Here is a 14,562-nt window from a genome sequence, read left to right on the forward strand (position 1 = left end):
GGAATCTTCTTTGTGGTACACAGGATCTTTGATGCACCGCGGGCTTCTCTCTAGTTGTGGCGAGCAGGCTCAGTAGTTGCAGCACACAGGCTCTCTATTTGTGGCGCACGGGCTCCAGAGCGTGTGGGCTCTGTAGTTGCGGCTTGCATGCTCATTAGTTGTGGCACGCGGCCTTAGTTGCCCCGTGGCATGTGGGATCTTAGTTCCCCGATCAGGGATCAAACCTGCGTCCCCTGCATTGGAAGGTGGATTCTTTACCACTGGACCACCAAGGAAGTCCCGTCTACTGAATTTTTCACTTCAGTTACTGTACTTTTCAGCTCCAGAATTTCTTTTTGGTTTCTTTTCAGGTTTCCCGTCTCTTTATGGATATTTCCATTTTGTTCACATGTTATTTTCTTGACTTTCTCCACATCTTCCTTTAGTTCTTTGAGCATCTTTAATACAGTTGTTTTTGTCTAGTGTATCTGCCATTTGGTCTTTTTTTTTTTTTTTTTAATTAATTTTATTTATTTATTTTTGGCTGCATTGGGTCTTCGTTGCTGCGCGAGGGCTTTCTCTAGTTGTGGCGAGTGGGGACTACTCTTCATTGCGGTGTGCGGGCTTCTCATTGCTGGGGCTTCTCTTGTTGCAGAACACGGGCTTTAGGCACATGGGCTTCAGTAGTTGCAGCATGCAGGCTCTATAGTGTGGCTCACGGGCTCTAGAGCACAGGCTCAGCAGTTGTGGCACACGGGCTTAGTTGCTCCGTGCTGCCATTTGGTCTTTTTCAGGGACAGTTTCTGTTGATTTGTTTTTTTTCCTTTGAACAGGCCATATTTCCTGTTTGTTTGTGTGCCTTGTGATTTTTTGTTGAACACCAGACATTTGAATCTAATATTGTGGTAACTCTGGAAATCAGATTCTCCCACTTCTATAGGGATTGCTTTTTTTTATATACTGTTTTTGCTTATCGGTTGTTGTTGTTGTTGTTGTTGTAGGCTGTCGCTGTGTTGAGGATCAGCCTGATGTGTGAACTTAATGTGTTACTCTTAGGTCATTTCTGAGCTTTTTGCTAGTACATGCAGTCACTTTCTAATTTTTCCCATGTAGGTAGTTTTTTTTTTTTTTTCTTTAATGTCTGACACCAGAAAGGGGAAAATCAGAAAAAGAAGGAGGTTAAAAGGTGGTGCCAGCCCTTTAAATGCCCTGGCAGTCACTTCAGCCCGAGGTGCAACAACAACAGCTGTGTGCACCTCCCACCTCTGTGATCAGAAGCAGTGATCAGCCATCAGAGCACAGATCCCTCATCTTTGGAGACCAGGGTCCTTTTTGCCCACGCTTGTTTCCACAAGCTGTGTGCGAGCTGCTCCAGGAACACCTGCACAGGCCGCTGGGTGGGGGATGGGCAGCTGCTACTGTGTTGAGACCTGAAATTAACCACAGTTTACTCATCTAAGTCTTCCCCTGGAAGTTGGAAGCCTTGAACAGCCTCTAGAGTTACAGAATAGTTCCGTCAGATGGATTCTGCCAGGGTAGTGTTGTCCAGGTGGGCAGACCATTCCTGGTGCTTCCTACTCAGCCGTGTTCCCAGGACCCTCCCCTTGGAGCTAGTGAGTGTTCTTGGTTGGGCAGGCCTTTTCTTGTCTCAGTGTCCCGGTAAATAGAATTGCTCTTGTCACTTATAGATTGGACTCCTGAAGGTACATAGGGGAGGGCGTAAAGAAATTTTTGTTGTTTCTCTGGGAAAAGAGAATGCCATGGGTCACTTCACATTTTTACTTTTGGAGAGGGATGAGAATAGGCAGTAAGGAAAGTGCTCCTGACTTTAGGGAAAAATCACTGTGAGAGGTTTGGGGGCAGACCCATAGCTTGTTTTGGTGAATTCTAGCTCCTTGGCTCTCAGGTGGCCAGTGCAGCTACTAAGGCCCTCTCACCAGCCCACTGACATTTAATGAGTGACAGCCGCTGAGTACCAGGGAGGTGACAAGGCTCTGAAAGCAGAGTCTGCTTTCAGGGGGCTTGTGCACACTTCCCAGTGTTCTCTGTTTGTTCCAGGACTCTGTTTAAGGAGAGCAGACGAGGCCACGGGCACCTGACGTCAATCCTGTGAGTGTCTCAGTGTTTTCACTTGTCAGGACTACTGGCATTTTTATCTCCTTCGTGGATCTCCTCTGAACCTTTCCTGTGTTCATTCCTTTGAACAGGGCCAAGAAGAAAGTAATGGCCTCTTCCAAAATGAAGGTGAAGGTGAGTCAGCCTGCCCAAGTCACATGTCATCTTTTCTCATCTCTCTGCAGCCATGCTCCTGGCAGCTCATTGAACTTTGCTGGTCTTGTGGGGATAGCTCTTTGGGATTAGGTTGTACCAAGAGGCAGCCTGGCCCACAGGAGTGGCCTGGGGTCGGCAGGGCAGAGACCTGAGTCGGGCCACTAGTGCCCTTCAGCCCCAGTTCTAGGAAACAGCACCCACCTGGCCAGTTCCTGGGGTCATTGGGGGTCAGGTGAGGTCCTCCTGACAGCCCTCTGAGGAGTGGTGAGCCCTTGCAAATGTGAAAGCGTCACAGTGTGAATTTTCCGAATCTCTTATGGAGGAGCACCATCCTGGTGAAGAGCAGGTGAGCCTGGATCTGCCCCGGGCAGGGCGGGAGGCTTTGTGCAGTTGGCTAGCAGACGCGGAGGGGAGCGCGACGGTTGGAAATTAGAGACTGTGAGATGACTTTGATGTGGCAGAGATCTCAGTGTAGTAAAAATTGCCATTTCACCAAAACTCTTGCCAGTTCCTGAGGCTTTGTAGTGCACTTCACCATACCTGAACAGTCCGAGGGAACAAGCATGCAGATTAGTTATTCCTAAGAGTCTGTTGAGCTCCTCCAACATCCTTAAGACTCACTGCACCAAGTGCTCGGGAGGCGGGAGTGACAGGACAGACCCCGTTCCTGAGCCCACGGAGGAGACAGGTGCCGGGGAAACCAAGGAGGGAAAGAAAACTAAGGCAGTTCCCCTGCCCCACGTCATTTTCTGATTGTGGCTAGGAGCACTGAGGTAGTATGAGGGCCAATGAGGAGAACATCTCTTTGCTCGAGTCTTGTAGTTTTTCAGAAACAGAGCGAAGAGTTTCCCTGTGGAGGTGTGTGTGCGTGCCTGGGTCAGCCCAGCCCCAGCCCCAGGCGTGGGCAGAGGGTGGCGGGGTTGCGGCATTTCCAAGTTCACACATGCTTGGCACCTGCTCCTTTCTTCCCTGGCTTTGTGATCACACAGGAAAGCCCGCTGCTTTGTCTTGTATTCTCATGCGTATGTCCTGTCAGCAGGGCCAGTGTTGGCATCTTTGGACATTTGTAAACATCGGCCTTTCTGCTTTCCTTTAGGAATCATCGACTAAGCCTGATAAAAAGGTTTCCGTCCCATCAGGCCAGATTGGCAGCCCCCTTGCTTTGCCTTCAGAACACCTGGGAGGAGGCCTGAGCATTGGGGCTGCAAACAGGGAGCTCTCATCCCAGGCATCTGGCAGCCTTGCTAATCCTGCTCCTATCAACGTGGAGGACTCGTTGGATGGAGACTTGATCCGTAATTCGGCCTCCTCGTTGGAGGCTGTGTCCAAGGAACTGGCTGCACTGAACAGCAGAGCCAGCGGGAGCTCTGAGTTCACACTGCCTGCACCCTCAAAAGTGCCTGCAGAGAAAGTCGCAGGTGTTTTATGTACGGAAGAAAAAAGGAACTTTCCGAAGCCCAGCCCTTCTTCTGCCCCACCACCCTCTAGCTCTCTGCAGTCACCCCTCAATTTTCTGGCTGAACAGGCTCTGGCACTGGGGCAGTCCTCTCAGGAGAAAAAACCAGAGAGTTCTGGCTACAAAGAACTGTCCTGTCAGGCTACCCTCAGCAAGGGCCTGCCAGAAGTGCAGCAGTCCAAAGCAAAGCACCACAGTTTGCCACGGACGTCTCACGCACCCCAGGCAGGAGCTCCTGTGCCCAGCCCCCAGGTCAAAGTCTTTCATGCAGGCACTCAACAGCAGAAGAGCTTCACCCCGCCAGCTCCGTTTGTCAATAAGCTTCAGGGCCCAAAGCCTGCCTCCCCTCAGTGTCACCGTTCCCTCCTCCAGCTCGTCAAGACAGCTACCAAAAGCCAGAGCTTCCATCCTTCCACGCCAGTGTCTTCAGGAGGCACACCAGCCTCCAGCAGCAGCTCTCATAAGACCCCAGCCTCGTCCTCCACTGCCCTGAGCCATCCAGCAAAACAGCACTCAGCCAGCTCTTCAGGGCTGTCTTACAAGAACAGTCCCTTTGCCGGCTCTATCTCCAAGCACGGGGTTTCTTCTGGCAGCTCTTCCTCTGGAGGAGCACCAGTCCAGAGCTCTGCTTCCGGGAGCTTGCTCCCTGCTGTGCAGCCTCCCTCCACAGGACAGTCCGCCAGCCGACCCATCCCAGGCTCTGCAGTGAAAAAACCACCTATTTCCCAGAAGTTGACCCTGGTGGCCCCTCCAGGTGGTCCAAATGGAGATTCTAGTGGGGGGACCCAGGGAGTGGCCAAGTTACTGACCTCCTCCCTGAAGCCCAGTGCGGTGAGCAGCGTGACATCGTCTACCTCCTTGCCAGTGAGTATCTTGAAGCAGCCCTCTCCTCGTGGGCCTTGTGGGCAGGGCCGCTGGCCTTGCTCTGGTCAGAGAGCGAGATCTGACGCTGAAGGTCAGGTAGGAACAGAGCCCGGAAATTGGAAGGAGGACCGGGCTTCCTGTTTCCAGGTTTCTACTTTTCTGGTGGCAGGACTCCCAGGAGAGCCTGAAACTTCTTCTTGGGAGGACGAGTGGAGGGAAAGGACTGGTCAGCACCATGTTTGCAGGGAGGCTATGGATCTGGATGGCATAGAATGAGCTAGAAAACTTTCCTTTCATAGCCTCCTGCCTGTCCATCTCTGCAAGCAAGTAAATGAAATGCATACTGTCTCTCAGATCATTAGTTATGTGGAGATATTCATGCCCTAGGAAGATCGGTACCTTCTAAGAATGATCCTTTGATTGGGTTTGGAAAGACTCTGTAGGTCAGACAAAGGCGATTTGACAGAGTCCAGTGGTTAATGAGGTTTGCCTGTAGGTGATTACAAGAAGTTTGGATGCAGGTTGGGGAAATGAGAGCGAGCTTATATTTTTCTCCATTTTTCCAATATATAAGACAACCATGTGGTTGGAAAGGACAAAACTATAGAAAGGTGTGTTGAGCAAAGTTTCACTTGCCTGTGCCCTCCTCCTACACCCCCTGTAACTGTTCCTTAGTTTCCAGGTTTTTCCTGTTTCTTTCTAAAAACAAAGATTAATACTTACAAATGTGTGTGTGTGTATGTTTTATGGATATAAGTATACACATACACATATTCCTATATACTTATATTTGTGGGTATCCTTCCCTTTCTTTCTTGCACAAGGAAGGCATATTTAACACCTGCTTTTTAAAATGAACTCTGTTCTGGGAGCCCTTCCATGCCAGTTCACAGAGACTGTCTTCCTCCTCCCTTTGGGGCTGCAGTGGAGGGGGTTCCTTCACAAGGGGCGGCTGACGTGCATGTGTTCCCCCCAGGTATGGTAACAGGTTTGGTTTGTGAGTGAGCTCTGGATGGGGCTGGAGTGCTGATCCCTTTGTGTGCTTCCTCCCCAGAAAGGAACGAGTGGGGCTGTGCTGCTGACCAGCTCCTCACCCTTAAATCTGCTGTCTTCATCCTACAAGGCAGGCAGCCCAAAGCTGCCTGGGGCCTTGAACTCGAACCCCTTGGGGATTATCTCCCAGCTCCCCCTCCACGTAATCTCCTTTAGTGCTGACTCCTCCGCTAAAGCAGGGGTCTCCAAGGATGCCATCGTCACAGGCCCTGCCCCTGGGACGTTCCACCACGGCCTCGGCCACAGTAAGTGTCTCCTTCCTCCCCACACTGGAGGTAAAGAAGGTGCCCCAGTGCCTCTGTGTGACCCACAGGTTCTGTTGTCATGTGCTGGGTTCCTGTGTTTGTCTGGTGTGTGACCGTGGGCAGCCTTCCCGGGGACCCTGCTGAGCCACCCCCTTGGGGTTTCCATCCAGAACCAGTGCAGTAGGTCGCCTGGGGCTCTGGAGCGCCGAGGCTGCTTTCCACTCCTGTCTTCAATGTGTGTGCTTTGTTCTTCTCTCCCTTCCTGTTTCCTCTCAGGTCTCCTGGCTGGCTTGCACTCCAGCCCGCCCCGTGCAGCGCCTCTCCCACACGCTGCCGTGTCTACCCACATCCCGCAGAGTCTGCCAGGTAATTTCCAGGTGGTCAGAGTGCCACATGCACTGTGGGCCATTCCCCTCCCCCATCAGAGGCCTTGTCTGCTGCCAAGGACGTAAGTGTCTGCCTCTCATTGTCACCATGTTGTGTGGGTTTGTCCTCTGAGGCTCGGCTCTGTGGGTACTCAGACTGAGGTACACAGGCTCTGTCTACCGCTGTGACATCTCCCGGGTCAGCCTTGCCCTCTGTGATCACAGAGGAAGTCATGATGGCCTGTGTACAAGGCTGAGGAGTTCCCCACCCATAGCTCAGCATTTCCTCTTTAATTAACAAAAACTAGAAGGGTAATGGTGCTGATTTCCCAAGGGCTAGTTGGGGCACTACCAGCCTTTAGGTTCACACTGCTACCCCTTCTAGGGGGTACCAGCTAACAGAAGACTCTAAAATTTAGTTTAAGTAAAAGGGAAAGTCCAAGTAGCAGCAGCAGGTGACAGTGGCAAGGCTTCGGGAGGGACCCTTATCCCTGATGTCAGCATGTGTCCAGGAGAGGAGCAGCTTTCGCTTCAGTCCAGGTGTCAACGCAGAGATTTGGGATCACGACACGACTGAGGCAGCGTTCCCTGTCTTCCCTGGGTCTCCTCTCCATAGAGCAGTGGCTTTCAGAAAGGGACTGGCCTACGGCCCTAGGTTCATAGCTGTGTGAAGAGGGCCCTGAGCCAGCACCTGCACAGTGAGTGGTCTGCCTTGCCCTGTCCTGGGACCTTGGCCCTTAGGCACATGTAATGCAGTGCTGCTGGGAACCCTCACGGGATCTTGGTTTTGGCCTGCTGCTCTTCTTACTACTCTAGACCTGTTCCAGAAACGACCTGGGGGCTACATTGCTCAGGGGAGAGCCATTCTTGAGGAAGCTGAACCTGGGTAGCCCTGGTGGACGGGTCCTGGGTAGATGTGAGGTGGGGAGCTGCCCAGCTGGACGTGCCTGGGACCTGCCGTGCTGAGAGCTTTGGCCCCGTGTCTGCCTCCAGATGTGCCGTGGGTCCCTGGCCCTGTGTCCGCCTCCAGATGTGCCGTGGGTCCCTGGCCCTGTGTCCTGAGGCTGACACGTTCATAGTGACTGCCAGAGGCCAGCTGGGTGCAAGAATGGACTGTAAATCCCCAAGATGGAAATGTTGCTTTTTCAGAGAAAGAAAGTGGGGGGCTAAGCCTGTATCAGCAGTTACTCCGTTTTCCTCTGGAGAAGCAGTCAGATGCAGGGACTCATTCCACAAGCTGGTGGTCACAGAGCCATCCAGGCGAGAGCCTGTGGCTGTTGAAAGATTGCACTTTCTCTGCTTTCCGGAACACTCTTTCAAACAGAAAATAATTGAGGAGCCATTGAAAACGTGACCATTGGTCTGTGGTATTTTCAGCAAAAAAGGGAAAAGTGTTTTCTTGTACCATTTCCTACCTGTTTTTCCTCTGGGTGTTGAAATGCTATCTGAAAAGCATCTATGCTAAAACAGGCTATTTGAGTATCTCTCTTTTAGACATTCTTTGCGTTGTAGGATTACATTGAGTGATTGTCAGTGAAAAGCTGTCTGCTTGTTCCAGCTGTGACTTGTATCTGCTTTGCTTTCTTTCCCACGTGGACTCAGAATGCCAGTGCCTTTGAGCTTGTCCTTTTAGGACCTGAGGGTCTTTGATGGTGTGGTTGCTCACTGTGCTGTTCAGTCCTCACCATGGAGTCCGGCTCTGCCCGGGGATGACAGCTGTGGCTGAGAACTGGAGTGGTCCGTGTTGCACAGCAGAGCCGCGGTTCTGTGAACACGGTGCTCAGCCAGCAGCTGCCCTCCCAGCGCGTGGCACTCTGCATGCACCGCAAGGAGCAGCACACTCAGATAACCTGCCAGTGTGTCCGGCTCCTTTGAGCCTTAGAACATTCAGTGTTCAGGGGCTTTTGCTATTTAAGAAGTGATCCCCTTGAGGTTTGGTTACTGCTGCCTTAAGGGAATCAGAGATCCTGAAAATCTTACGCTCTGTTTTTGCTTACTCTTTTTCAGATGCTTCTCAGCTTCATGGGAAAGGGCCCAGTGTACCACGGAAATTGTGACTTCCAAGGGAAAGGCTGGAAGCTGAACGAGTAGGTCTCGGGAGTCGGATAATAACTATGCTCTTTCTGCCATTGATTTTCTTCTGGAGAAGGCATGAGTGCTAAGTGGAGCGTCTCTTGGCACGTGTGATGTGCCTTCAGTTAGGGGAGCAGCCCCGTGCTTCTCTGGAGGCCCTGACCAGCCTGGTGCTCCAGGCCTCTCAGCTCTGTTGCAGACAATCGTCGGAGGGGCAGCGCTAGGCTGGGGAGTGTGCCGGGTCGTGTTCAGAGCTCTGGTGGCGGGGCAGAGCAGGTGGCGCACCTGTGCTTCACATCTGCCCGACCCCCTCACATTTGGTCAGAGTACCTCATGGCACCCTCCTGGTCCGGGCTCCTGGCCACGGTGGGCTCCCTGGATGGTCACGGTGTCCATCCATCCTCAGGCTGTGTGCTCAACAGGACAAACCCAGCTAACATCACAGCTGGGAGATGTACCTTGTTCTTTGAAAAATACACTCAACGTGTGCTCATCGTGGGGGCCCGTCTCTCCACTGAACATGACAATGAAGCTCTTTTAGAGAAAAGACCTTTGTAGATTCAACAATTGTGGTAGGATTTTTAAAGACACTTATTTTTGGCTCAGTTTTCATCCTTACCATTAAATGCATTGGATAGAATGGGACTATTCTTCGCAAGTCATGTTGTTCCTAGGAAGACATAATTCCAGTGCCTTTATGGTGGAGCAGAATTAGACACACATCCATTCAGACCTCTGAGTGGATCTCAGATGAAGACCTTTTTTAAAGATACGTCTGTATTTAAGACATAGCCAGTTTGAGTTTTTTATGGTTGCACATCATAATCTGTGCCGTCCTGACTTGAAGGTCATCTGGGCCCACAAATCCCAGGTCCCAGTTCAGCCAAGGCCCCCACTTTGTTTTTCCAGAGTTCATACAGGTGGACTGCAGAGCCCCAGAGCCCTTCTTCATCTCTTCGAGGGCCAAGGATATGAGGGGTTCCAAGTCGCAGGTAGACATTCCAGTTTATTTAAAAACCATTCTCAGGCAGAGCTGCAGGAACAGGCCTCTGTGAAGCATCTGCCGTGTAGAAACAGGCCTGGAGGTCCTGGCTCTCCAGGCAGCAGGGCTATGCATTGACTTCAGGGTGACATGCTGACGAGCTTGGAGAGCACGTCAGAGACAGATTGGGACAGTTACCCCAGAGCTCAAGTCATCCCACTGTTCCCACTCACCCAGTGGCTGCTTCACAAAGATTTTACGGCGCTTGCCTGTCCTGTGCAGTCTGAACTGACTGCTCTAGCTAAGTGACTTCTGATACGTTGAGAGTAAACAGCCTCCTCAGAATGTACGCCTGTGTGGAGACATGGGCAGCTCTCTTGGTTCCTGACTCCCAGGATACAACGCTTGGTAACTCACGATTCACACAGAGGTTGCCTGGTTTCCAGGGGGAGCAAGACCTCTGCCAGCTAGTCGGCCAGGCCTGTGCTCTTTTTTACATAAAAACCAACATGTGTTTCACATTGGGCTAAGTGGATTCCTTATCCCTTTATTATATCTATTTTTTGCAACTTGGGTTTCCAGTTTACAGAATAGTCTTAGGTAGTAGCAAAAGAGCCAAAGAAGAGATTTGTATTGCTGAGCTCAGAGCCGCGCAGAGGCCGTCCGTGAACGCTGAGCAGCAGGAGAACACCCTGGTTCCCTTCCCTGCAGTGCTCCCTCCTCCCCGAGCACCACTGAGTGTGCGGCTGGAGCAGTACCCTCATTTCTTAGGAATCTAGTGATGCCTCTTGCCTCAGGGAAACGTTTCTTTGATGGGGAGTTTATGAGGTTTCTTTTCCTTGTTGATGCTTTATTTGTGGTAACGAAAGAGTGAATGACTTAAAGAGCCACGGCAAGGCAGGTCTGTTGGCGGAGCAGGCTCATGGGCCACGGCGCCACAGGGCTTTCCTTGCCGGCGTTTCTTGGGTGTGAAAGGGCTGTGGCTTTCATGCAGCGACTATGTTGGTGTTGGGGGTGGTGTGGAAATTGTTGTTAATCTTGTATAAAACCACCCAATAAATTGTTTCAAGGTTTCCAAAACATCGTTTCTCATTTATTTCCTTTTACCATATTTGCAAGTAATTCTTTCTCCCTTAGGAGCTGGTATGTAGGGAGCATTCATTTTGGCTAAAAGCCAAGAGGGTGTTGGAGAATAAGCCTCACATGCAAAAGAGGAAGAAACACACCATGAAATTAGAATCAAGCCACCAGGTGTTTATTTTTGCGCTATAAATAGAATTCCCTATTACTTCCCATTTTCCTACATAATACGTGAGATACAGAGGGCCCGAAATTTGTTTGGTAGAAGATCAACCGTGGAGTTTACTAAATGGCAGTGAGATAATAAGCAGGACTAGGCACTGAATCTAAGGCCAACAGCAACACAGTCCACTAGGAAAGTACTGTAATTTCAGAACATGAAACGTTCCCTGATGGTGCGTTTTCTTGGGACAGTCTGGCTTGACAGTTAAGCTTCATTCGAGCACCAGGGTCAGATGCTGTTCTGGTTTCTTTGTGCCTTTTCTGGCATAGAGCCCAGCTCCGTCTCCCCAGAAGGCCTCTGACGAAGAGTCGGCTGAGCCAGAATCCCGAGGGGTGTGAATGCAGGTCGCAGGCCTGGGGAGCTGTTGCTTTGCTGAAGGGAGGCCTTTCTGCCCTAGAGTTTCCCCTGCTGGGGTGTGGAGGCCAGTGCTGCATGGAGCGGGCTTGTCCACCCCAGTTGTTGGTCGTCGTGTGCTTTAGTAGGTTTCAGTTGCTTCCAGGTATCACACAAGGAGTCTGTTTATGGGACTGTGTGGGAAAAGGAGAAAGAAGAAGGGCACCACGGGTTTGCATCATCGGGAGATGAAGCAGGTCACTCACCTGGTTGGATGACGGTTCAGCAGGTGCCTGTCCCGCTTGTGGTTGAACTGTGCTCTGAGCAGCTGGGGGACACACGGGGTTGGTTCTGCACGGATTAGGAGCTGCATGGGGCCAGGGAGAAAAGATACTGAGGAGAGTACTGGGCAGGAGAGAGCCAGCATCTGCTTCCAGGAAGGTGAGGGTGGGGCCGTGCCTACTTCTCCCCGGACACCAGGATGGCCAGCTCCTGGATGGACATATCCTTGTTGACGTAGCGGTCGTACTGGGCAGGGGTCAGCCTTCCGTTCTGCAGGGCCTCTTCGATGGAGAACTTCTTGCCAGACTTCCTGTCATGGATCACGGAGGACTCCCCGTTGGGGCCCTTGACAGAGATTTCCTCCCAGTCACACTCCTGGCTCCTAAGTTTCACAAACATGTTCCAGTCGATGAGGCCAGCCCGGTAGGCTTCCTCTGGGGACAGCTCACGGCCCGAGTCGGGGTCGATGACCACGATGGAGCGCCGCAGGTGGTTCTCCCTTTGCTCCCGCTTGATGGCCACGGAGCCCAGGCGCCGCTGCAGCTCGTCGATCTCCAGGTCTTTGTCTCTGGAGAGCTGCCTGAGGTCGTCCAGCTCCTGCTCCAGGGACCGGAGGCGGCAGTCGAGCTGCGCCCCGGGGTCCGCTGCCACCGGCATGTTCCTTAGGCCCCGCGTCTCTGCCACCGCCATCTCGATTTCGGACTGGAGCCTGCGGGCCTCGAGCTGCAGGCTCTGCCGCTCCAGCTGCAGTTTGTGGTTCTCTTCCCTCAGGAAATCCAGCTCCTTGGATGACTTGGAGTTACAGAACTCCAGCTCCGACAGCTTGGCCTCCAGCCGGCTCACCTCCGCGTCCAGCGCCCTCTTGCTCTGGCTCTCCGCCTCCAGGCTTCTCTTCAGCTTCTGAATCTCCTGCTCGGTGTCGCCTCTCTCCACCTGGATGCTCTTGGAGAAGACCACCTTCTCCTTGACCTCCATCTTCTCCAGGTGCTCCAGCTTTTTCTTCAGGGTCTCGAGCTCACGCTCCAGGACCTGCCGCCGGTGCCGCTCTTCCTCCAGCTGCAGCGCGAGCAGGGTGTGCTCCCGGGCCTGCTGGGGGTCCTGCTGCAGCACCACCTTCTGCTTGAGGGTCACCTTTTCCCGGGCCTCCCCCGCCTCCTCCTCCAGCTGGGCCAGCCGCTGCTTCAGGTGCTGCACCTCCAGCTCGGCCTCCCTGCGTGCCTGCCGCTCGCGCTGCAGCTCCTCCAGCTGGCGCCCCAGCTCCGCTCGCCTGCGCTGCAGCTGCTGCAGCTCCCCGCGGAGGCCATCGATCTGCTGCAGCTCCGCGTCGATGCTCTCGGTGAAGGCGTTCACCTCGGCCTGCAGGCCCGGCTCCTCCTCGTACCTGACGACCTCCTGCTGCACCGTCTTCTCCTTCACCTGGGAAAGCTCTTCCTCCTTCTGTTTGATTTTCTCCTCCTGGGACGCCCTCTCTCTCTCCAGGTCCACTTGCTTCTTCTGTTCCTCGGACAGCTGGGCCCTCAGACACTCCACTTCCTCTTTGGTCTGGGGGTCTTCCTGGAACTGCAGGATCTCCTGGACCACCTCCTTGGTCTGCACCTGGGGTTTGGCCTCTTTCAGGGACTGGATCTCCTGCTTCAGCTGGTAGATCTCCAGGTCACACCTTTCGATGAGTCTGGTCTTGTCGATGATCTCCTCCCTGAGCCTCTGAAGCTCTTTCTCCATCTCGGGGTCGGTCTTGTACTTGATGACCTCCTTCGTCACTTCCTTGACCTCCACCTGGGGGCCCCGCCTCCGGAGCACCTCCAGCTCGCTCTGGTAGCCCTTCAGCTGCTCCTCGGCCCCCCGGTACTTGCACTCCTGCTCGACCAGCTCCAGGCGGAGGTTGGCCACCTCACTCTCTGCCTTGGGGTCTGGCCGGACGATCTCCCGCACTTTCTCCTGCACGACCACTTTGGCGTTTTCCTCCTCCAAGGCCCAGATCTTTCGGAGCAGCCCTGTTTTCTCCCTCTTGTTGGCACGAGCCTTGGCGGCCTCATCCTCATACTGGCGTTTGAGGTCACTCACCTCCCTCTCGGTTGCCACATCCTTCTCCACCTTGAGCACCTCTTTGATGGTGATCTTGCTCTCGGCCATGGCCCGCTCCTTCTCCAGCCTCTTCAGCTTGTCCTGGAGGAAGCTCAGCTCCTCCTCCTGCTTCTCCCTGAGCTGCTGCTCCCGCTGCCCGTCCTCCTGCAGCTTCCGGAACTCTGCCTCCAGCTGGGGGTCATTCTGCAGTTTCACCACCTCCTTCTCGGTGACCTTCTCCCGCACCTGGTTCTTCTCCTGGACCAGGGCTGCGATGCGCTGCTGCAGGAGGAGCGCCTCTGCCTCCCGGCTGCCCTTCTGCCGCCGCAGCTCCTCCAGCTCCTCCCGCAGCCTCAGGACCTCACTGGCCTGGGTTTGGTCCGGCTCGATGCGCAGAACCTCCTTGACCGTGTACTCCTGCCCCCCGTCCCTGGCCTCCTGCTCCAGGGCGCGCAGCCGCAGCTGCAGCGCCTCCAGCTCCTCCTGCAGCAGCTGGTTCTTGCGCTGCTCCTCCACCAGGGTCTGCTGCGTCTGCCGGAGGCTCTCCTCCAGCATGGGGTCTGGCACCTTCTTGAGCACCTCCTTCCTCACCGCCGCGTCCTGTGGGCTCTGGTTCTGCAGGGTCCGGATCTCCTCCTGGGCGCTCCTGACCTCATTCTCCAGCTGCTGCCTCCGCTCCGCCTCCTCGTCCAGCTCCTTCTGAATCTTCCACGTCTCCTCTGCTCCGGAGCCCGGCTTGCTCCCGGGCAGGGCCTCATGGCTCATGCCTGCCTCAGGCTGCTGGGAAGGAGGAGACAGCGCAGGGTTAATGCCGGACTCTGCACGGCCCGACCCCACCTGGCCACCCGCCAGAGGTCAGACTGCTTGTCCTGCGGTCCCTGGGAGACCCCCTCAGTGCCGGGTTCACTAGAGTCCTAGGATTCCTTTTGAAAATGGTAAAACAACTAGTTTAAATGCATCTGGGAAAATATTTTAAAACCACACAAGAGTGTGAAGCAGAGGCTGTCTGTCACCTCTGGTCCTGTTCCTACAGGATACTGTCACCTTTGAGACACGTATATTTTTGCATGTGACACGTATTTATTTTTTCCACACTAACGGTGATGCCTGTTCTGCACACTGCTTGTTGCACTTATGGGAGAATCTGCAGCGGCACACAGAGCGCCACCCCGTCGTGTGACAGCTTCGTCATTTTCCATTGTGTGGACAGACCCTGGCTCAGTCGCACACCCATTGCTGGTGAATATTGAGTTGCTTCCACTTTCTTAACTATTACAATGTTGTTGTTAACA

General features: G+C 53.5%; 2 protein-coding genes across 5 annotated transcripts in view; one reads left to right on the plus strand and one right to left on the minus strand.

Annotated features, from left to right (window-relative positions):
• Nucleotides 1-10,368, plus strand: part of UBN1 (ubinuclein 1) — a 36,289-nt gene extending 25,921 nt beyond the window's left edge. For 2 of the 3 annotated variants that reach the window (XM_061208878.1, XM_061208879.1), the window contains 6 exons: nucleotides 2,038-2,088; nucleotides 2,187-2,229; nucleotides 3,347-4,570; nucleotides 5,625-5,868; nucleotides 6,145-6,234; nucleotides 8,241-10,368. In XM_061208878.1, coding sequence (XP_061064861.1) covers nucleotides 2,038-2,088; nucleotides 2,187-2,229; nucleotides 3,347-4,570; nucleotides 5,625-5,868; nucleotides 6,145-6,234; nucleotides 8,241-8,290 — 1,702 coding nt within the window. In that variant the 3' untranslated portion in view covers nucleotides 8,291-10,368. Of the gene's footprint in view, nucleotides 1-2,037; nucleotides 2,089-2,186; nucleotides 2,230-3,346; nucleotides 4,571-5,624; nucleotides 5,869-6,144; nucleotides 6,495-8,240 lie in introns of those variants that run through there. The other variant, XM_061208877.1, reaches the window with a different exon arrangement.
• Nucleotides 10,369-10,534: 166 nt separating this feature from the next.
• PPL (periplakin) overlaps nucleotides 10,535-14,562 on the minus strand; it is a 45,159-nt gene continuing 41,131 nt past the window's right edge. The window contains exon 22 of one of the 2 annotated variants that reach the window (XM_061208369.1): nucleotides 10,535-14,047. In XM_061208369.1, coding sequence (XP_061064352.1) covers nucleotides 11,384-14,047 — 2,664 coding nt within the window. In that variant the 3' untranslated portion in view covers nucleotides 10,535-11,383. Of the gene's footprint in view, nucleotides 14,051-14,562 lie in introns of both variants that reach the window. The other variant, XM_061208368.1, reaches the window with a different exon arrangement.

The sequence above is a fragment of the Eubalaena glacialis genome, chromosome 13 (genome assembly GCF_028564815.1).
Source record: "Eubalaena glacialis isolate mEubGla1 chromosome 13, mEubGla1.1.hap2.+ XY, whole genome shotgun sequence".
Lineage (NCBI taxonomy): Eukaryota > Metazoa > Chordata > Mammalia > Artiodactyla > Balaenidae > Eubalaena > Eubalaena glacialis.